The sequence below is a fragment of the Eucyclogobius newberryi genome, unplaced genomic scaffold, assembly GCF_026437365.1.
Source record: "Eucyclogobius newberryi isolate DKJ021-1_F unplaced genomic scaffold, fEucNew1.0.hap1 SCAF_8, whole genome shotgun sequence".
Classification (NCBI taxonomy): Eukaryota; Metazoa; Chordata; class Actinopteri; order Gobiiformes; family Gobiidae; genus Eucyclogobius; species Eucyclogobius newberryi.
In genome coordinates this window covers 12,662,430-12,686,100 of record NW_027316500.1, presented here as the reverse complement: position 1 = coordinate 12,686,100, position 23,671 = coordinate 12,662,430, and the positions used below count along the sequence as shown (strand labels likewise).

General features: G+C 38.3%; 1 protein-coding gene across 1 annotated transcript in view; it reads left to right on the top strand.

Moving 5' to 3' along the window:
* The window catches only part of itga9 (integrin, alpha 9), a 70,617-nt gene that overhangs the window by 38,794 nt on the left and 8,152 nt on the right, over positions 1-23,671 (top strand). The window contains exons 16-26 of the mRNA XM_072436380.1: positions 6,430-6,582; positions 8,004-8,080; positions 9,316-9,463; positions 16,784-16,870; positions 17,170-17,249; positions 17,346-17,429; positions 18,575-18,683; positions 19,316-19,423; positions 21,293-21,418; positions 21,508-21,627; positions 21,719-21,814. Coding sequence (XP_072292481.1) covers positions 6,430-6,582; positions 8,004-8,080; positions 9,316-9,463; positions 16,784-16,870; positions 17,170-17,249; positions 17,346-17,429; positions 18,575-18,683; positions 19,316-19,423; positions 21,293-21,418; positions 21,508-21,627; positions 21,719-21,814 — 1,188 coding nt within the window. The remainder of the gene's footprint in view (positions 1-6,429; positions 6,583-8,003; positions 8,081-9,315; positions 9,464-16,783; positions 16,871-17,169; positions 17,250-17,345; positions 17,430-18,574; positions 18,684-19,315; positions 19,424-21,292; positions 21,419-21,507; positions 21,628-21,718; positions 21,815-23,671) is intronic.

The following is a 23,671-nucleotide window of genomic DNA, read 5'->3' as shown; positions in this document are numbered from 1 at the left end:
AGTATGACGGTTAATATTGATGTCAATTTCTTCCGAGCTGCAACGTTTTTGTAAATAGATGTTTAGATGTGTAAATATTGCAGATGTCTCGTTTGTATTGTTTGTTTCTATATTTTTGTATGGTGAACTGGATGTAGCTGATATTATTACCTTGTGAAAATCTGGGTAATTGTACATGTAATTTATGAAGATTTTTTTACAATGTAACACAACTAACATATCACGTCACATGACCTGGCAATCAAGCACCCTATAAATACAGCTGTGTCTTATGTCTGATGAAACGCTGCGCCTGAAACATCACGTGATGCTAAGTATTTGATTTAGAAAACATGACCAACTTCTTTACTATTTACTATCGATCTTGTTCCACATTCAAGATAGTTTATTTGCTCAAATATGACATGGGCAAGATATTGAGAATGTAATACCTCAACATTACTTATATTTTGTTGGTTGAACGAGATTTAAAATGTTTCCACTGAGTTTGTGTTTGACACATAAATGAGCCATACTCATCTAAAATAATTGTGTAATGTATAATTCATGACTTTTGAAATGACAGAAAGTCTCTTATCTTGTAATACTGGTCATTTCAGATCATTTGTACCACTAACTGCTGTGTAAGGGAAGAGCTTGGTTGGTTTACTTTTTTCTGATCATAATAACATGTGTGAAACAGCTTTGAGCAAAAATGTAGTGAAGTCATTCATAAAGTAGCGGTTCACAGAACTCAAAAGTCATAGCTGTCATATAGAAAGCTTAAAACGGAAATGTTAGGGAATAAATAGCTGCTTAGGTGGGAGCCGTGTGAAATAAATCACCCCTAAGTGAACACCTTGCACATTACCTGGCCTTTTGGGAGAGATTTTCACAGGTGGAGGTTTGAGTCCCATTTGTTTTGTCTCCAAACACAATGCTGCTTCCTGCCAGTTTACTCTTTGGACACGCATAAAGGGAGAAGGGGTTTCTGGCATCAAGTGTGTCGTAAAAAACAAGAGAAAGTGCAACACGCAACATGTTTTTGTGCTATAGCAGAGACTTTACTGTTTCTAATGTGGCAGTTTATGGAAAACAGTTGCTTTCTGCCGGCTGCGTTGGCATCTCTGAACTATACCTCAAACCATTATACGATATAAAGTGAGGTTTGAACCAGGTTTTCCTCAATAAAAAGTGATGAAATGTTAAAGCCATAGATGCAAAAAAGCCTTATTCGCAATGTTTTACCATTGTGTTTTCTAAAATTTCAAATTAGATTTTTATTCTAAGGAACATACCTTCAATACAGATTTTCGTTTAAAAATGCTCTTTTTTAAGTCAATATCATTAACAACACAAAATACATTTCTTTATTAAACCCTAGTTCTGATAAAGCTCAAGATCATTCCAAAACTGTAAAAAAGAAAAGGTAAAAGGCGTTCTGTTAATGTGATATTTTAGTATCATGCTTGCTGAGTATCTAGTTTTGATTATTTTAGATACTTCTGACAACTCTAGGTGGAAGTATGATTATAGTTAAAGAATCAGTACTTTCTTTTTTTTTTACACAGATTTACTAACATTTATTTTTATTTTGTGTTTCCGCTATTTACCACAATTGTTCCCAGTCTTTAGTGTGGAATTAATTGACTTTCCAAAATGCCATATATCCAAAAGAGTAATGATAAAAGTATTGAATATCATATACATTAAGGTTAAATCACTGAACAGACATTAAACTATTTATGTAATTCATTATACTATAAGATACTCTTATAAGTTGATTATATTTTTGTCCAAGAGCACAACCTATGATCTTTTGTGTAACAATTATTGTGAGAAACTCAATTTAACAATTATTAAGTGGGTAAAGAGGATTAACAGTGAAATCTTTAAGTTTCTTTCCTTTTCTAGCACGTTACTATTCCTCAAGTTTGTGTCCAGCGTTGTGAAGTTGAACTTTCTGAATAACAAAACAGCCAGATAAAATTAAATTAAAATGTTATAAAGTGTTTTGCATTTTGTCACAGTTATTATGTTTTACCTAGGGTTAGAATAATCACAATAATTGATTAACCTTCTTGACATTCCTTCTACAAACACATGTTGTTGTCCCTTCATGTTGTTTGTTGTTTGCATCCTTAGCAACAACTTGCAACAATCTGTCCGGCCACCGCATTCAGAGCACTGCAGTCTGAATAAAAGAGTTTATCTCAAATAGCATCAGTGGCCCACCCTGCAATTTCCTTTTGAATGAGCGTTAACAGTAGCAGGCTTTGAGTGCAGACAGACTTGTTACTAAATGACAAATATATCGGGCGGTTGGTGAGTTTCTTTCTTCAAAATGAAGCTGGGAAGTTTTTAGCTTAAGTGGTTGTCCTTTTTTAGCAGCAGCTCAATATGCTTTCTGTTCCATAAATATAGAAATTAAAAACAGGATCAAGAGGTGTCTGTGACGGATGGAAACTCGGGTGGAGCTACTGGATGTAATGGTCAAGGATAATAAAGTACTGGCCAAAGGGTTTGCAAACATCCTCTTGCACTCCCTCTATACTTTTAGTTCTAGTTTTTGAAGTTAACATGTTTTGTTCTGTAAAAACTGCACAGAGCTTTGGACTTTCTTCTTCACAATAACATTTGGCAGAATCTCACTGGAACCACAGATTCTCACCATTCAAACGTCTCCCCCAAAATAGCACATAACTCACATTTCATTTTGCATTCGTTAACATAATCTTGCAGTCCAGTTCGTGGTGACATTATGTTCCCAGTTCCTCATGAAAACAGCTGATAAGATGTCGCTGGAGTTCAGAGCCGGGCCCTAAACTCCCAGGAGGTCAGTTCACTCAGGGGCCAGTGGACAGGGGCCAGTGGACAGGGGCCATTTGAAGCCTTTAATGAGTGTGAGGAGCCAGGCCCGAGTCACTAAAGTGTAGCAGCCCTTGTTGAACACTGACTACAACTGTGTTCATGTCCCCCCCTGCCGAGCACAAATACGATAAACACTGGGTCTAAATGTCCGATCGGTCGTGCACTATGAACTCTGGGTAATGGGACTAACCTCTTTAGGCCTATTACTGACCGCTCTCATTAAGTGCGCAGGCAAATTAGAGGTGTCATTTCCTTGTTAACTGAACAGGAGACAGTGTCCGGCTTTACTTGACTGAAGTGATGGCAAAAAGTAAAAGATGTTAAACACAATTTGGAGAGTCATGAAAAACCTATTGAATAATTATTCTTCTTTCTTTGGTGTTTGTTTTAAGACCATTGGATTTAAACAAAAGTTACAATTTTATAAGATAAGATATTCCTTTATTATTATTCCACACATGGGGAAATTTCATTATAGATACAGAGGAAAAGGACAGATAGCTTATAGGAAGTTTAAAAAACATCTTAATAGAAGAACTCTTATAAACAAAAACTCTTATGAACAAAAACTCTCAATATGGAATGGAGGGGGAAAATAAAGATAAAATAAAATAAAAACAGCTAGCGTAAGACAAAATAATACTAACAATAATGGTAAAATTGGCTAATGCTGGAATTTCATTCGACCTTTTTACTATTTTAAAACAATCATATTAATCTTATTCTAAGCTTCAAACTAGAGTGGAAAATAATATCTTAGATAATCATAAAAAATAAACTTTGGCATTAGGAACAGGAATGTAATTTGTGTGTCTGATTTATTTATTTTTGCATTAGTTAATTTTCAATTTAAAGGCGCAATGGACGATTTTTCGGCGATTTGAGAACGCAGGTGTAAGTGCGCATGCCACTCCCCGTGCGGACTGATACAACACACACGTGCGTTTGTTTATCAGCGCGACGGAGCGCATCGCATCTCTCGTCTCCCGTAGATTTCTGTCCACTTCTGCATCAGCTCAAACAGTCTTTCTCCGTCTTCATTTTGTCCCGTACACTGAGGGAACTATATTATGATAGATCAATGCGCTTGGACACGTGGAAACGTGGGGACGAGCCGAACACGGCTGCAGGTGAGCGATAGGTGCGTTTTATGATTGATACGTGGCAGAACTAATCGGGAGTCCACGCCACAAGGAAATAAGACTCAGATTTGGGCCAAAAAAATCGTCCATTCAACCTTTAAAACAAAAAAAAATAACAATAAGGGAAAGTTGATCCTTTTATTTTAAGACACATTACAATAAAACTGTTTTATTTTATATTTTTTAACAAATGTTGACTTACAGGCTCAAATTATGAACCATTTGTTCAATTGAATTTTGGCCCAGTTTCATCCTTATTATATATATTATATTTTTCCTTCTGAATTAGTCTCATTTGGTCCATTAAAATCTAACATAAATATTTGATCGGGTAAAGAATGAGAGCCACTAAGACAGACAGATGTAAGTTTGTTATTTTATTCGTTAATGGTGCTGATTTAGCCTCTATGTTTGGAAAGACAGCCACAAATATTAGTGTCTACCTCAGCAGAGCAGCGGCGTTATCATCTCTCCGCATCATTTCCCCGATGAGCCCAAATCTTGGCTTTTGGTCCGTGTCCTGTCCAAACGCCGGCCTCTTCCTGCCCTCCCTGAGCTGATGACACGGGTGCGATCTCCACAGTGACGCCTCGTATGTTTAATGCCCGGCCGGAGGAAAGAGGATGGGCGTGTGAACTCAAACTGATAATGTGATAGAGGAGTGAAAGTTGGCTCTAATGGATAACACACACAACCTGCTGTGTTGACACTGTGGGTTTGGCGCCCGTGGACATCAGTGCGTGGAAAGGATGCAGGTTGTCCATAAATTTCGGGGTTGTAACCTCCGGGCTACATTCAAACAGTGGAGTGTATCAGGAGTGGAAAACAAATCTGTCATACCAAGACTGCTCTGTAGTAGTGAACGATAAAACTGGCAAACTAGTTCCTTAATTTCTCACATTTTTCACCAATTGAACTTGTCCAAAGATATAGAGCTGTTTTTGTCCTGGTGTAGACCTGTTTTAGACAATGCTTTGATCTTGTCCTGGTTTGTAAGTTATTTAGATGTAATACTAAAGTAAACAAGTAAATTCCGTGTTCCCATCCAAGGGTGTGTGGTAAAAGGTGTTTTAGTTTGTAACTAAATTGATCTGCGCAGTGTCTGTTTCTAATAATAAACTATTTTAACTCGTCAACCCGAACGTTAGAGCCATAAGCAGTGTTCTGATTCGATGGGCTTTGGCAGTTCCCCCAATCTTCACTTTGTCGTCTGAAAAAAGCTGCTCTAAAGCCCACAAATTCATGCATGTGAATTGGGACTGCAACTAACAATCATTTAGCTCATCGATTAGTCTAGTGATTATTCTTTGGATTAAAGTCACTTTACTAAAATTTGGTCCATCTGAAGCTCAAGTGAAGCAGTTTGAAAATCAGTTCAATTTCAGTCATAAAACTACTTTTCTCAGCTCATGACATGTTTTGGAACCTATGATTATTTGATTACTAAATTAGTTGGTGATCATTTCAATTATCGATTACTTGTGATTAATTGCTCAACCCTAATGTTAATACAAAGATCTACCAAAGGTTTGTTAGATAGTCGTTGGATAGATTTAAATCAGGTACTCCAGCTTAAAGTATGTTTCTCTTTCTGGAAGGACTATAATTTTGGCATATATCAGTACTTACTTGATAGAAAAAAACAATATCTGTTTTTCCATGTAAGTCTTTCCATCCAAGTCTTTCAATTCAGAATTCTAATGAAGATGTGTGAGCTCTTTTTGTTTTCATTCCTGCGTTGTTTCCAAATCTGAAGCCAATTCAAACACTTTTTATAGACGTAGATTAAGCCGCCAGAAGAGAGAGAGAGCTGGTTCTCTCAGAGGCGATGCCAGCAGGTTTTTGAGAAAATCCTTCTTTTCACTTCCATCAGTGGTTTTTGCCCCTAAAACATCTAAATGATTAAATGATCGAGAAGAAATTGGCCTTAATGAACTTGTCACATGAACCTATTACACTGGGCTTATTCACGGAGTACTTTTAGATACAGTAAGATTAATGCGCAATTGCCCTAGGGGTAAAATTAGCCGTAATAGCTGTGTGTCTCTGACAAAGGCGTGCATTCATAAATATAACAACATTATGGCTTTTTTGAGGACGACTATAGAAACCTTATTGAGCTAGTGTGCTATTACCTGTCCCAAGAACGGACAAGTGGATAAAGTTGCGTCAGTAAAAGCATTAGGCTCTCCACTTTGTTTACTCTTGTCACCCCAGATCGGAGAATATCTGGGACTGAAATAGTTTTTAAAATGCTGCTCAATTTCACAGATAGCAGTTGACTATACAGGTAGCAAATTGACGTTGCTAGGAAAAGCTTTGGAGTGCATCTGGCACTAAACATAAATGGCCCATAAACAATACACAAATGTACTTAAGTGACACTGCATATTCTCCTATTGAATTAAAAGGACCTTGTTGTTTGCTCTCTCCGCAGAAAGATGTGAAGGATGTGTTCACGGCCATCTCATTTGAAGCGGCGTACAGTCTGGGCCAACATGTCATCTCCGGCCATCAGGACAGAGACCTTCCGTCACTCACTCCTGTTCTGAGATGGAGGAAAGGGAACAAAATAGCTGCAAGGAATGAGGTAAGACGTTCATTGATTTTACTGTATCTATGGAAATAAGTTTCAAACATTACATATCACCTTATCATCTCTGTGATCCAACACTGTATCTGACCCAAACTGCACTCCATAACTGCACAAGAGTTCATGCAAAAACATCACTTTATTTTCAAAAAAGTTCTTGGAAACAGTGTATTTAAAAGTCCAAGAAACACTTTCTGGAGGAGGTGATGGTTTCCGCATCAAATTTGTTGGCACTGTGGGTGCAGTTGTTGGCTCTCTGAAAATCCCTCCACACGTTTTCAATGATTAAATCTACTAAATGCACAGATGAAATTAAAAAACTACTTTGGCGGTTGTTTTGAGGTACAATTAACACTAATAGAAGGTTAAATGCTCACAATGGTCCATTTAGCATAATATGGGCTGGGTTCAAAGATGGATTAAACTCATGATTCAGTCACAAATCTTCAGCTAACTCACTTCCTTTCTGCTGTTGCCCCATACGTACATATAATCTAAACTAAATAAATAATGCAGATTTTGATTAAAACACCATTGACTGATTAATTGATTCAACAACTAAAGGCCGACGACCCAACACTCACATACCACATTCAATAAAACTATCAACAGAAGATGTAATTATTTTATCCTAGTGAAGTAATTTGTCAACATTTTTGTAACTTTCCATTTTCTCTCTTAATAACCCTCCAGCCAAAGGAGACCACTAAACATATGCAGAGAAAAATGAATGAATGACCTCTGCTATTGCTTTAAAGAAAAGAATTCCATCAATACCTTAACGTCATTACTTTCAGCCAAGGAAAAATTACATTCCTGTTATCACTCGAGTATATTTTCAGCCAATACACAATCTGACACAGCTCATTTCCTCCCTTGATTGGTTTGAAAACGAATCCTAGCCTACACCTCCCGAACGCTGTGATGGCACGTCGTCTCTCTGACCACAAAAGGCATAAAGGAAATGGCCCAAATTGAGGTTGTAATGATTCGGTGTTGGTTACCAGCTTATTATTGTCTGTGTTCGCTTTTCTTGAATCCCATCCAAGAGACTGATTCATTTATTTTCTTTTGCGACCACCTCTAACCTGCCCCACATGTGTCTCCCTAAAGTTTACTGTCTGCCGTGCTTTCGAGAAACGCGGGGCTTCGTGTCTTTCAGCACCTGCGGGAGTAATTTATCTAAAAATCATCAAAGTCACATTGGACTTTTCGGCTCCACTTGAATTTCCTCTAAGAGTTAACCTAAAACCAAAGAGCGCCGTGATTAAAAGAGAGATCAGAAAGTTTCAAATGTGACAGTTACAGAAGCTTTTGGTCCAACATAAGCACAACACTGCCCCCTAGACTAAATACTAAGTCAATGTGCGACTGCATGAGGTCAGATAAACTTTGCCCGTCTCTTCTTTGTTTTGCAGACTTATTTTGAGAAGAACTGCCTGTCTGACGATTGCGCCGCGGACTTAAGGCTTCACGGGAAAATGTACCTTTCCGGGTAAGGCTTGTGTTTTTAGTATTTAGTCTGAATCCTGTTCTGAAGAAGAAGCCAGCTGACGTCATAGGCCATGTGGGTGTGGGGAGCAGGGGAATGACGCATGCTTGGAGGATATCCATATGTTTTTCCATTCTTAGGGAGTTACCTCTATTTTTTATATTCGAACGGTTAGCTAAACTCCCAATCCTCTTCACTAAAAGCTTGTCAAATCCAAAATCAAACCCACGCTATAGGAGTATGACCACTTGACAAATAGGATGTAAAGCCCCTTACTGTACAACTCTCCGTTTGATGTGTAAACCGACATCTGTGTTAACTTTTGAACGTCTTAAGTCATTTGAACTACAGTAGCTTGTCTGTTAAATTCAACACATATTAAACCCTGCTCCCCAAATTCATCATCTGTTCGGGTTTAGTGCAGCCCTGTTGTTTACTGGTTGGTTTAGTGGTTTAGTCCTGACATAATCCTGGTTTAGTCCTGGTTTTGATCTGGTTCTGTCCCTGTTTAGTCCTAGTTTAATTCTGGGATAGTTCTGGTTGTGACCTGGTTGGTACTTGCCTAGTCATATTTTTAAATTTGTTTATTACCTTTTTTGTTCAGTACTGGTTTGACTGGAAGTGTTTTGTATTTTATTTTTCACAAAATCTACATAAATCATTTGTTGTGGTTGTTCTATATTATTAGATAAGATATTAGATAAGATATTCCTTTATTGTCCCAGATGAAATTTCATTGATGCAACGCCCGTGGATACAGAGGTAGATACAGAAGAAAAGAACAGATCACTTATAGGAAGTTTGAAAAACACTCTCAGTAGAAGATCTCTTATAAACAAAAACTCCTATCATAAGACATAGTATTAGCATTACTGAAAACTGAAATAGCTCTAGTGTTGATGATTTTTGTGTGACCCCAAACTGTGCCACTGCCCTCAGGAAAGTTTTTTTTAAATATGTCCTTGGTTTAAAGCGATGCGAAGGGTGCATTTGCACACAAACGGGGCTGCAATGGCACTAAATTGGGACTAAACTAGGCCTGGACCAGGACTAACCTCAACTAGATTAGCACAAAACCAAGATGTGTGACCGTAGATGTTCTAACCAAATTCCCAGGCTTCAAGATTTGGCCCGTTTAAATTTGACACAGTTCAAATTAAGTGCTGTCGAGGAATCTTTTTTGTCATTATGCTCTGCCATCTAATAAGCGTTTATACGTGCCTTGTGTGTCTCTATAGAGTCCATATTAAACCCCATTTAGCCCTGGGAGGAGTGAAGAACATCTCTTTGAATCTGACCATCGCTAACATGGGAGACGGCGCGTACGACACAAACATTTACTTTAACTTCTCCAGAGAGGTTTTCTACATCAACTTCTGGCAAAAGGTCAGTCGCTCCTGAAGTATCCACTGTTTATTTGTGAACTCAATGTTTATTTCCCAGTTTAGTTTGTATGTGTTTGTATGAGATGCTTATCCATAATCCCAATGTACAGAGGCAGCGCTAATACTGTTCACTTCACGCAACGACTGGTGCTTATCCCACACCTCAGAAAGTATTTGATTGTCAAATATACAGACTTCAACTGACTAAAATTAGTATCGCTAAATAAGGGCAAAGTCAACACAAGCCCAGGTTTAAACAACGACTAAAATATAACTAAACCAGAACAATAAACTGGGACAAATTCAAGGTTAGGATTCAAAATTAAGCTTCTTCTTCTATTCAACATTTCTGATCTTCTGACTGGCAATATGACAAGGCGACATAGCAAAAGAGAGATTTATTATAGCAACTGGCCAAAATGTTTTTTGCCACTCATCCAATTAGCTTCTTCTGTTTCTCTGCAATCTGTTGTTAGTTACGTCTGTAGAATCAATAGACTTAGCTAACTAACAACAGCTACTCCTTTCTGTAAACAACTAGTTTCACTGTAGTTAGCTCTTCCCTTCAGACAGATATAAGGCAGTGACTAACCTGTTCTGTCAAAGGAAAGGAAGAAGTTACTTGGATGAGCGGCCAAACATCTTGAAACTTTTGTCCTGCAGCCACCAGAAAAGTTACATTTTGCCCTTTTTATATATAATTCAAGTAACTGATGGATTTAAATAAAACTTTGCACTATTTATTACACTCTTGACCTCACCCGCGTCACTCTGACCCATTGTTGTAGTAAAATGTATTGGTCTTACACGCTTTATACCCTCAATAATGCAAGTTTTCTGTTGAGAGTCAGATTTTTCTTGTAAGTCGCTGGCTGTCGTGTCAGTACGGAGTAAACAATGAAACCCAGAATAGACAGAAATTCAGATCAGGATTAACTGGGCTTTTTAGATGACAGAGTGAAGTTTTGGGAGAAGAACAGGAGGTCACAGCTGCTACAGATGCACCACCTCAACATGTGCCATAATGCCTGACTTATGAACCGTTGGAAATGCATTCACTGTGTAAAAGGAAAGCGCCCGTGACAATACTACTGGAGAAATGGAATTATAATATGATTTATAACACACTTTGATCTATTATTGTTGTGTGAAATTTGCCCTGGTAACACAGAAGTTATAAAACATGAAAACCCACCACTTTTCATCATTTACATTAACAATCATTCATGGAAACAAAATGTATGATAATGTATTATTTAATATTAATAACATGTTATGAAAGTGTTAAAAATGCGTTGCTGGTTTACACCTTTCTTAAGTTGCATCCTGTTGTGGGATAGGAGTCTTAATTAAACACCATTTTTCACGCCAATCAGCGTAATTAGACCACTTGCAATTGGAAAAATGCGACTGGGACACAACAGTCCCAAACTATTTGACACACTTTCTACCAAAACCACGATTTGTTTGATAAATTATTCAGCATTTGGAGCCACAGTGTCTTGTCTTGCACATCGGACAATGCACTGCGTCCGGAATAAATGTGGCATGAAAAATAGAACGAGATGAACAAAGAGTGCTGTGGTTATTTCAAAGCTAATGTCCGGCTTTATTCATTTGTTAAAGAGGCTAAGAGGTCTCATTGATGCCACAGGTCAATAACCTTTCAAAAGCTTTCGGGGACACCATCCATCTCCAAGTGCATCTGCTCATAATAGACCTCAAGCATGCTTTTTCTGCCTCTGTGATGGATAACACAATCTCTGTAATGCACATAAGCGATGACATGGTTCAACCTTTCCAAACTGAGATGCAATTGAATTAAAGAGGTCGTGCTCTGGGCCAATATTAGGAGAAAATGGCATTTGGTTTCACAGTTAATCCAATGAACCCAGCTCACATCAAGTATCAGGTTTCCAGGAGTCATACAGCTTCATTTAGACCAGGAACGTAATAACTCAGGGTGGTCCGCTGCACAAAGGCAACAGGAAGCCCCTGGTATGAAGAGATGACCAAGAGGCCACTGGTCGGATTTACCTCTGGATGCTTCTCTATGCATTTCTTATTACTCGAGGTGATGATGTGAACCTATTTTCAAAGGTCAGACCTGCTCCAATTCCAACCCTAGCTTGAAACTATATTGAGTTCATTCTCACAGCAGTCTGCCACGGTGCAGCAGTACTGTACTGGTGTGGGGGAAATGTATGGGGATGGTAATATGGATTTGTTTCCAGCCAATATCCAATATTCGTCTCGTTGCTGTGGCCGATGTCAATATAAATATTTAAAGTTTTCTCTTTGTAATTACAAAAAGTGTGGGAATGTAAAATAATTAGTAGCAGAGAAATTGCTGTTCTATTTCCACTGAGACCGGGGACCGACATTGATATCGCCAATACCAATATTAGCACCGATATGGACTTTGAGAGATAAAATATTTGTGTTTGAATTAAAACATTATTTGCCCAAGAATTTAAATTTCTTCAAGCTTGAGGTTTAAGCACTAGATATTAGTGTGCTACGTTTTTATATTGTTTGTGTTTGCATAGCTATAATAATTGTCTTAAAAACTACACATTTGTATAGATTGATGCTGTTTGCTCACTATTACTTTTGCTGCAGTAAAATGCTGAATGCTTTAGAGGTGAAGTGGTTTCTGGAGCAGAGCCTTTGCTCCTGAGAGAATTCACAAACAGGCCTGTCTCTTGTCTTTTCTTTGATTATCTTCAGAGTTTCAAGTAGTCAGCTGAAAGACCCGTGGCAGCCATTGTTTCAGCTGGTGTCTAATGAGATTGCACCCCCAGAGGACGCAAACTGCAATGGATCAAAGAAATAAATTTCACGCCTTGACTTTTACATGCAATGAAAAGTCTCTGTACTTATATGAAAGGTGCACTAGAGGGGTCCTTTGCCGTCTTGTCTTCATTTAGACTGCTTTGCTTGGAATGTTCCACAGTATAGCAATTCACATCTATTTGGCATTCCTTCCCTTGCATGTGTTATTGTTGCAGATCTGTAAATTGTGTATAAGTTCAATGCCATACTGCAGGCAAAGCACATCTATGGAGACAAACAAGTGGCAGATCCTCCACCAGAAAAGTTACATTGTACATCTTTAATGCCTTTTTAGTTGATATAAATAAAGTGGTGTCAATGATTTGCTGATTGTGTTGAAAATGTTTGGAACAATTACAAACTCTGAGGTGATGAAGACATGGGAAACAGGCTAAACCTCCTGTGTATTGTCACCGCCGCAGTCCAGTGATACTTAATGGACTTGCCACTTGTTAAAACACCACCATTTGTTTGGGAGACCAGGGAAAGTAAGCAAGAGGGAGAGGGTGAAGAAGTGCTGGACAAACAGAGGTCAGTGTGCTGCCTGTGGAGATCTGCGCAGGGGTTCACCATATGAGAAAAACATACTGTAACTATGATGAAATGAAATGTGCCAAAACAAATCATGGCAATAGTTTGATACTAATCTGATCTAACTGTAGTAAGTTCAAATGAAAGCAGTGTTCGTTTTACTAGCCAAAAGTATGTCAAATTATAGTATAGTATTAAGTATAGCAAAGAACAAAGTGTGAGATTTAAACCAGGACTAAAACAGGTCCAAACCAGAAAACTAAACTTGGAATAAACGTATTAAACCAAAGAAGCAAATCTGGAATAAAATATGTCAAAACCAGTCCAAAAAAAGTCGCAACAGGGAAAAAAGGTGCACATTCACTATTCTCGTTGTTTCAGAAAGTTTCTGCAATTTTTTAAAATATGTATTTCCATCCATTATATTTCACACAGATCTTGTATTGATAATGGGAGAGAGTGACCGCTGCACAAAGCCATCTCCCACTCATCCCAAAGATTCTCAATGGGGGTCGGATCTGTAGTAGATTACTTTCTGCTTCTCCTTAGCTCAGGGATATTCAATTATATTTTCCATGGGGCCATATTTTTCAGAGAGCTACCGTCTGGGGGGAAGATTACAAAACTGGACCACAATTTGTTTTATTTAGATCCAATATCCCCGAACAACTCGCAATGGTACTATTCAACAGAATCCTTTTGTTTAGTTGTTAGTTCAAATGATAACTCCACATTTAGGTATGGTAGATTTATTCAGACAATATTGCTCTGTTACATAAAAACAGCACTGAGCAAAGACCAACCTGGTGTCATTGGGATTTGGCCTACGGGTGCCACTTGAATATCCCCATCTTAGATGTTTTCTCTGCTTGATACCAAGGAGTTGACCCTTCTCAAACACACTGACATCTTTTCCATGACCACAGGATTTGTCTTTCACATGGTTGTTTCAGAAATGAGAAGCCACTCACTGCATCAGTTTGGTTTAAATATCGTGTTGCAGCTGAAAGACAATCATCTATTCATCACCAATAAGAGCCTCGGACCTATTTGCTTTGTTGAATCCAGATGGCAACTTTTTCTTGTTAGATTTTAAGTGTATATGACTAAATATATCAATAAAAAGTAGTGAACATGTTTATATTTAAGATTTTACTCAAATGTTGCATATTTCCCTATTTTGACCATTTTGGTTGTTTATAATTATACTTCCTGGTTGAACATGAGCAGCAGATGTGACATAAGTGAGGGAAATCCATAACTGTTGCAACCATACTGTAAATATGGGTCAAAATCCATATAAATGATATTTTGACAAATAATACTTTATTACATAATTTTTGTTAATGTTTGTTTAAACTGTCACAAATGTGTCCTTTAGTTTCAATTCCCCCTGTATTTTTGACAGAATGTCACATATTCATGAACAAACAGAGGGATAAATATTTACCACAGGGACTGTCCCACCAAACTATGTTATAATTAGAAAAACATGAGAACCTGTGCACTTTTAAGTCTCTATCATAAAAAATATAAATACGATATTTATGTATACATTTTATACATAAATATATGTATAAAAGTTTACATCTTCCTCAGGACAATCATAAAATAATATATAAAAATAATAAATTGAGTTCCTTGCAACATGACTATGGCAACTATTTCAAAATATCTTGTTTAGCCCAGTATCCCAAACCCACCCCATAGGACCGGGTGCTCTGCTCTGGCTCCGAGGTGGTTGTCGGTGGGTGATGGGTAAACAGCCACTTCCCAATCCTGCCCAATCCCACGGGACCGTCCTGTTTGAACAGCAGCACAGAGGGATACAGGAAATAGATGGAATTCCAACAGGGTCTTGTCACCTCAGAGCGATGGTTCATTTGAAGGGTTAAGTTTTAGAGTTAATGAAGACGAGGCACAGTCACGCCCCAAGCTGAGTTCTGCTGAGTCGGGAAAGTTTGAGTGATGGTGATGTGAGTTGATTTGTAGCTGTGGTGGATTAGACAAATATTTTGTGAGTAAAACGATCGATAGAAGACGTTATGACTATACAGATAATTATTGCTCATGTAGGGGTCAAAAGTACAGCTTGTTATCATGTATCATGTAATAAATAACACTTCTAAGGAAGAGGCAGGTGGTAAACAAAAGTAGAAAATAGTTAGTTTTATGTAATTGTATAAGTACTTAACAAGATACTAGAGTATTAACAATAATCCCGATGTATTTGGTCTGATTTATGACCTATAAATATGCTCACACCCTTAGCACTTAGCATTTTACCTTTATCACTTTTAGATAAGAATCATCAACATGAGCTAATAGTCGGCATCTTTGATGGACCTTTGTTTGACTCACCAAATAAGTGCACTCAACAAGCTCTATTTTATTGTATTGAAATGCAGAATCAATATATTATAAAACTGAATGATGTATCAACTACTACAAACTCTGAGTTGGATCAAATGCTGTTTGACTTAAGCTCAAAATAAAAATTTTATACAAAGTGCTTCAACAAAGACAACTCTGCAAATTTGCCTGTAAATTATGTTAAATACAATTTCTCATTATACAAAATATACAAAGAACAGGCTCACGGTACAGTAATTTGAGGTTTTATAAATTGCTACATTCACCTCTGAATCCTAGATACATCATCGGTCTCTATTTTATCACACAAAGTTGTCAAGCTCTTAAAATATGGCTGAGCGGGATTACATTTTGAAAGCAGGAGTTTTTGGCAGACAGCCCCAGAGTGAACTCTCTCTGAAAGAATCTCTCTCCTTGTCAGGTCAAGGCCTGAGTGTTTAGACAGCGCAGCCGGTGAAGCTCCGTATTGTTTAGACAAGCTTCCAAACATACGGACTGCAGCCTGTCCCATTACCCTCCCGCTGGCTGCGTGTGTGCCATCTTTGCGCTGTACATTCTTAGTTTAACCTGATTTCAGACTTCAATGAGGCCCAGGGATCTAATATCTTGCATGGAGAAATATGACGCCAAAAAAACAATAAGAACTCAGTAGGATGTGTATCCAGGTGAGTTTCAAAAGCCACTCTCACCGATACACTGTGAGAGCATGTAACGTTTAGTTCTACTTATTTGTTAAATGGTCTCTTACAATACACTGTAACCATAATTTCTATATGGGCACTGGACAAGCTTTACATCAAGTACTGCATATAGGCAAGGAGTCTTTGTTGGCATGTAGTGTTTGTATCAGTAGAGTATGTCATTGAGAGAGTGAGGCTCGCACGGGCAATCTTCTTGTTAGTTGATGGGACAAACTGTCATGAGTTTTACATTCAGAGGCAGAGGAAAGCTGCATATTTGGGGCAGATTTGTGTTGTGCTGTTAAAGCTTCAAACTCAAGGAAAGGATCAATACACTATACCGATTCTGACAGAACATAAGATAAGATATTCCTTTATTGTCCCACATGGGGAAATTTCATTGATGCAATGCAGGTAGATACAGAGGTAGATACAGAAGAAAAATACAAGTAAATATATAGTTTTGCTACTATTAGTTAATTAGTATCAGGGTAGTGATCCTCTGGACAATCTTTGTATATTTTGAAGTTTGATGTCTGGCCCAATTTCCTCTGAGCGAGTGAGCAGCAATTAACTTTTAATTTACCTTGAATTTTTTACTTGATTAGCATATGATTTTGTAACCACATGACAATATTTTGTTGATACTGATGCAAAAGTAATTTAGAATGTCCTTAGTTTTAGTTTTATTTAAATATTTGTCAATTTTCTCAATGAACATGGTGTATGCGTGCACTTATTGGGTTTTACTGGTGAAACAGGTGTGCTACCAGTTTTTGCTTTTGTGGTCGCTGTGATAAGTGTGAATTGTCCTTTGTGTTTTTCTGCGTTGTCTTGTGTCTCTGCGATTGCGGTGTCTCTGCGATTGTCACTTTGACGCGCTCTATCTTTCGTTGTTGCAGGAAGAAAAGGGCATTTCCTGTGCACTTGTTGACTTGGACTTCCTCAAATGCAGCGTGGGATTTCCTTTCATGAGAGCTCAGACCAAGGTAGTCCACACCAAAGCACAACTACAGCTGATCGCCACGACAAATGTGTTTTTCAAATGTGATTATCCTGTAAATTCACATCTTATTTTATGTATCTATTTCCTTCGGTCTCTTTGCTGCAGCTGTATATGCGTTGAAGAAATCTCAATGTCTATCTCGCTAATGCACTGTTAATGAAATATGATACTTCCATTTTAAAAGTGGAACCAATTTTATATGACGTTTTGCACAATGGCTACACCTGTCGTAGTTAACTCAAACTCATAATAATTTCATTCAATTTTCTGCCCCTCCTCCAGTATCATTTTGCAGTGATTTTCGACACCAGTCAGCTCTCGGGAGAAAATGACACCCTGCAGTTTTTAGTTTTAGCAAAAAGGTATATATATATTTTATAAATATTTTATTTTGTTTATGACTTGTTCTTGTGCCACAAAAACTAATGATTGTTTGTTTACTAAATGTTGTTTCACAGTGCCAATCCTGAGCACAAACTTCACGACAACACTTTAGACTTGTCCATTCCTCTTGTTCATGAGACTGACACCACCATCACTGGGTAAGAGCACATCAATACGTCAAGATTAAAAAATGTGTGTAGGTCAGAATTATTGTGGCTTTAGATGGAAAGATGGAAGGAATTAGACTAAATGTATTTCAACATCAATCTGTCTTGGTAGAAACATGACATGGGCTATTTTCTTTTAAGGAAGTTAAATGTGCATTGCATGACAAAAATAAATCAAATAAATGCATTCACTTCAAATACAGAGCTATTGGAGTTTTCACCATTCCCTTGGGATAGACAATATTTCAGACTTATTTAGCTTAAAGGTTGTATGGACGATTTTTTTCAGCAATTTTTTTTATCATATTTCCTCGTGGCGTGGATAAATCATTAGTCCTGCCACGTATCAATCATAAAACGCACCTACCGCTCACCTGCAGCCGCGTCAGGCTCGTCCCCACGTTTCCGCGTGCCTAAGCGCATGGATCTATCATAATATAGTTCCCTCAGTGTACGGGCCAAAATGAAGACGGAGAAAGACTGTTCGAGCTGACACAGAAGTGGACAGAAATCTACGGGAGACGAGCGATGCGATGCGCTCCGTTGCGCTAATAAACAAACGCACGTGTGTGTTGTATCGCTCCGCCTGAGTTCTCAAATCGCCGAAAAATCGTCCATACCGCCTTTAAGTATAATATATAATTGGTTACCATCTTAGTTTTATCCTACCCCAGGACATAAGGACAAAACAACTGCAGTCATTACAGTAAAGGGACGTACAAGTAATTACAATTGTAATGTAAATATCTGAATGAAGATAGAGAAACATTGAGAAAACTACAGTATTTGTGTTATTAGACAGAGACTGTGTCCATCTGGCGCTTGAAGGAGGCGAGGGAGTGTGCTGGTGTCAGCATGGGCCATGTCAACTTAAAAAGCCTTATCTGTGAACACTTTATCATGGCTCTGGTTCAATGAAGGAGGAGAGAGATGGAGAGCAGTGCCAGAAGTCTGACGTCTGATAAAGCTGCTGTTTGAATGCAGACGGGCCTTCGCTATAAAAACAAAACACGTCTGACTTATATCTCTGAAAATTCAAACACTTGCGGTTGAAATGAAGGGGAATTACCAGGCTTTTGTGAATGTCAAAACTATTTTATCACTGTTGTATTTAATTTAAAGTATCTCTTCTGCAGTGTGGTGTCGCCGAGCTCCTTTGTTTACGGCAACACTGTGGATGCATCGCGATTCGTCCTGTTAGAAGACATGGAGTGCCAATTTCAACCACTGAATATAACTTTCCAGGTACCATTACTCTACAATATCACTATTACTGAAGCTTTGTTAGTGTTTGGCACCAGTCACAGATCATTTTGTCATGATAACACGTTTAGCAGTGTGAGATGTTGCTGCATCAAAATATTACAATAAATGATCATATTGAAACTACTTTATTGCCGCTGACACACTAACTCTGAATCCAAAGAATCCCAGTAAACAAATGAGCTGCAACTAATACAAAGCTGAATGGAACGCTTTAGTGCTTAATTAGAGTCTGTAATTAGTCATGAAAGTTATTTATTCCTCCCTCTACCACTTAATTACACCAAAATGCAAAAAATATCCCCACTTTTGCAAAGAGAATGTACAAACAATAATCATTGAACCCCCAAAATATTGTTACAGCTTTATTTATTTAAGTTGAGTTAAGTTTAAGTTTATAAATGTATTAACTTATGTACTAATCTTAGAAAATGGTATGTCGACAGATCTTGTAAATTATAAGACCACATTATAAAGTAAATATGTGGGTGTTATGTGCTACTGATTGAAGTACACAAATCCTGTGGAACAAGTTGACAAAATGTAACTAATTTGGGCTCAAACTGTTCTTGCCGTGTTGCTCCTTGAATATTTCTTGCTTCATGTTCTTCCAGGCCATAAACAACGGGCCCAGTCGCCTTCCCGGCTCCACTGTGGACATCCGGATACCCAACCGTCTGGCTGGCAACGGCGCAGACATGTTCCACATCGTCGAGACACAGGTGCGTGCCCACACTGCTCTTTATTTCCTGTTTTTACTCAGTCCAAATCATTATACAGAGTTTATTCACCTGCGGCCCAAGATTGTGTCTGGCCTGTCTCTCCTTATTCCCTGCAGCCGCCTGAATTCACCTTTGAGGATAATGTTATGCTCAGAAAACTGCTAAAATTGTGTTTCATGGCATGGGCAATTTGCTTAGCGGGGGCCAGTGAAACCGAAAGTGAAAAAATGTTGACGTATAGCTACTGGAGCTCGCCTCGTAATTTTGTTTCACCGCATTTTACATTTAGATAAGGCAATGCAATACTCCCAGTGCGTTATACCTGTTTGCTTAACCCTTGGGTTGCTCCCTTCACAATATGAATATATAGGTAGAAGCTCAGACTGTTAATTGTATTTGCTGTGAATGGGAAGGTGGAAGTGACTGTATCTCGGCCTCCCTCAAAAAAACGAAGGAAAAAAAAGCCCATCTGGATTCACTTTGAGGGGATCAGACGGCTTGCACGAAATGGGAAAGGGACACCTGTAGAGCTGCTACTGCTGCGTACCATCCCGCGCTGGAACCACACATCACAAAGACTGCTAATGTTTCATCTAGAGTGACAGATTGGACACATATTTTTAAGCAGATATTCTTTCATTATATAGTGAGCTAAGTCAGAGTGGAGATGATTTACTGCACAAGCCAAAAGCAATACCAAATGTTGGAACTGTATTTTATTTAAATGCGTTAAGCAAACAAACAAAAACATATTTGTCATGGAAGCTTAGCTTAGATGGTTCTTTAAAATGATATTTGATGACTGTAATCTACAGTAATTAGAGAGATAAACCATTAAATAATTTGGTATTTTCAGACAAAAACTAGATCATATCAAGGAATAGGGGAAGAAAAACACAGATGTCCATATAATTTAATATTTAAATTAAGTATAACGTTTTGTCACTTGTAGATTTATAGTAGAAAGAGGAACCAAGATGACCTAAGTAAGACTGTCACTATACTCAAGCAGGAGTAAAAGTATTGAGTCTGAAAACTACTCAGTACAATTTTAAGTAAATGTCTGGGCATTAGTAACATGTTAAGATCTTTATCGCTAAATACAGCTTGAATGCATTCTGTTGAACTTACTTTTTACCCAGTGACCGGTCATGTTAGGAATTGTGCTTGTTTAAGCATCTGGTGCAGAAGCTTTTATTTGTTTTGGACATTTCTGTCAAAGCAGGACATGAGCTAGCTTTGCAGTAAAAGTCCGTAGGATGACCACACAAGAGGGTGGCAACCTGGCAGACAATGAAGAGAGAGATTTCCCCCATGCGGAGCTACGGGACAGCCTGAAGAGGAAAAGGGGAAAGACTCCCTGGAGACAAGGACGTAAAACAGACACCTCTAAATCACTCCATATGGGGAACGGGACGGGGAAGGGCAGCACCTTTCAGCTGGGTAGACCTTCCTGTCATCACTGGGAGTCGTAATGATAATGGGTTTAGGCCACTTTAGGTGACGAGACTGCTTATGTGCACATTTTCACTTTCAAATTGAAAGAAGGCTGCCCGTGTTCGCCGCTGGTGTAGTGATTTAAGGCGTTTGCTTCGTGGCCTCGACCATTTGCCGAATGTCGTTGTGTTTTATGAGCGCTTTATTAACATGTGATTTTGCGAGCCAGCGTGAAAGTCTGATTGTTTGATTATGTGTCATGTTACTGTCATTAATGTATTGATGCCAAACCTGTAAATTGCTGCACAACAAATTGAGTACAAATAAAGTCAACGGAACTGAACTGAACTGAACTGTGCTGTCCAATAAAGCCTTCTGTTTCATTATGTGGATTATCATGCACCGTATTTAATTTGCCTCGTATGTCTTTAGGTAGCAGAAGGCAGGGGGAATTGTACCCCCCACAGAAACCCCACACCATGCACCATCCCACAAGACAGAGAGAGCCTCTTCCACTCGATATTTGCTTTCTTCACCAAATCCGGTCGTAAAGTCCTGGTAAGTATTCAAGACGGTACTCTAGGCTTTACGTAATAAATGTTGCAAAAGTCCAAATTGATCAACTGCTCCTCTTCCTTGTGTAACAGGATTGTGACAGACCCGGACGAGCCTGTATGACTATTACATGCACGCTTGGCCCAATGCTGAAAGAGGATATACTAAATATAGACTTAAAACTTCTGCTCAACACTGAAATATTAAAAAGGGTAACTGCTTTATTTCAATATCTCTGTAATAAAGGTTTTGTTTGTTATTTGTTTTGGTGCTTTGACTCATCCCTGCACATCTCGCCTACAGGACAGCTCCTCTGTGATCCAGTTTGTGACGAGGGGCAGCGTTCAAATCAGTGACAGGGCTGTGGAGGTGCCAAAAGGGCTGCCAGAGGAGATATCAGTAAGTATATTATTAATAGTTCTTTTCAAAAATCAACGTCAGTCAGTCGTAGTTGAGGTTATCGGTTTTTCCTCTTGAGCTGGAGTCCAAGTCATGTGTGTTATTTCCACCCATAACATGCCTTTATTTAGACTAACTAATTTTACTACAAAACTTTTTTACCAGTGGTAAAGATATCCAGTGGTGCCCCAAAAATCCACCCTGAGAAGCTACTGTCTTTATAAAGAAAAAGGTTATAGAACATGAATCATTACATAATACTTAATAAAAGCCGTTATCAAGCTATTACGGTAATTTATTATTAATGCAGTCTAGTTTGGACATCTTTTTGGAACTCTTCAGGACCCCTTGAGAATCTTTGAAAACACAAATTTGATCCCTGATCACATTAAATCCAATAGAAAGACTTATAACTGTCCCAAACTGAGTAGTTAGTATACATTGCATAAAGGCAGCAAAAGATACAACGTGATGAATGTTCTTTGATTTCAAAAACCTTGAAATGTGTTTACGACCCAAAGAAACGTGTCTGTTGTACTGTCTGTTCACATTCACTCTCTGATGTGTCCACTGTTGTTCCTTTACAAAGACGTGAGTGCGCAGAACAGCTGGGTCCAGTGGGTTTGTGCTCCCTTGAGTTGGGGTCCTCAGCTGTGCCCAAGGACACTCCCCATCTCTCTCTCACTCTCTATTGTGGCTCGCTGAGTGATTGAAAAGCCCTCTAGATCAAATGTAATGATGGTGGCAAGCACTGCAGATCTATCATGTGATTAGAGCAGTCAGTGGGCCACAGCCTCGTGACCCTGGGGCTTGATGTTCGGAAAATTGAAGCGTAGACGACCGTAGCGTCCCATTCTTTCAACACGTCTCCGATGCACTCGTTCCGGTAGCTTTTGCTCCCACAGGCTCCAGAAGGCACAGTTGGCTTGTTCCACAGGAGCCTTGGACTGACTTTATACACTGCTCGCTGCAATCTGTGCGAAAGTTGTGATTTCTACTATAATTCCTTCTATTTTCATTCAAGTTTCATTCAAGTATTCATTAATTCATCATACTTTGTGCGTTGTTTTTTTCGAAATGTAGTCCTGTCGCCGGCAAAGTTTTTATTATATTTTACTTCACTAGAAATGTCTAAATGTTTTTATGATGTTGGCTCCTGTTCACTCTTAAAAAAGAGATTTTGAGGTTAATAAATAAATACAAATCACCAGTCATAAAGTGAGAGACGTGTTTCATAATAATAATGCACTGGATTTATAAAGTGCCTTTCAAGACATCCAAAGCGCTTCATTGCATTAGTAATTTGCGCTACACTTGATGGTTTGATGAAATTAATGCAAGTTAGATAGATTTAATGCTATACCATGCAAATGAATGGTTCATGTAGAAAAAACCCACCAGAAAAGTTATATAAAGCATAACAGACATACGCAAAATGGAAAAAATAACCTCAAGACTCATGAAAACTTGAAAATAGATACAAAAGAAAAGACAAAATGGGACAATTGTTCAGAACTTTTTATTTTTATATTTATTTTTATCCCACTCCCTTATTTTCTACTTTTATTCCTTCACTTACCTTATGTTCTCCCTCATCCTGCTCGTTCTGTGTTTTTTTACATGTGTTTTTTCTGTTGTTGTTGTTGTTGTGGTGGTGTTTTTGCTCTGTTGTTTTTGTTGTTTTATGCTCTAATAAAAAAAGAAAATAGCAAAAAAAAGAAACCTAAACCTTTATTACATCTAATTTATAGCTACTGTCTCTGCATCTACAAGTACCACCATTCTGTCATCACTGCTCAAGCCTCAGTAAACACACTTACCTTGTCCCCTCGGAGCAGTACTGACCTTTGATTTGTG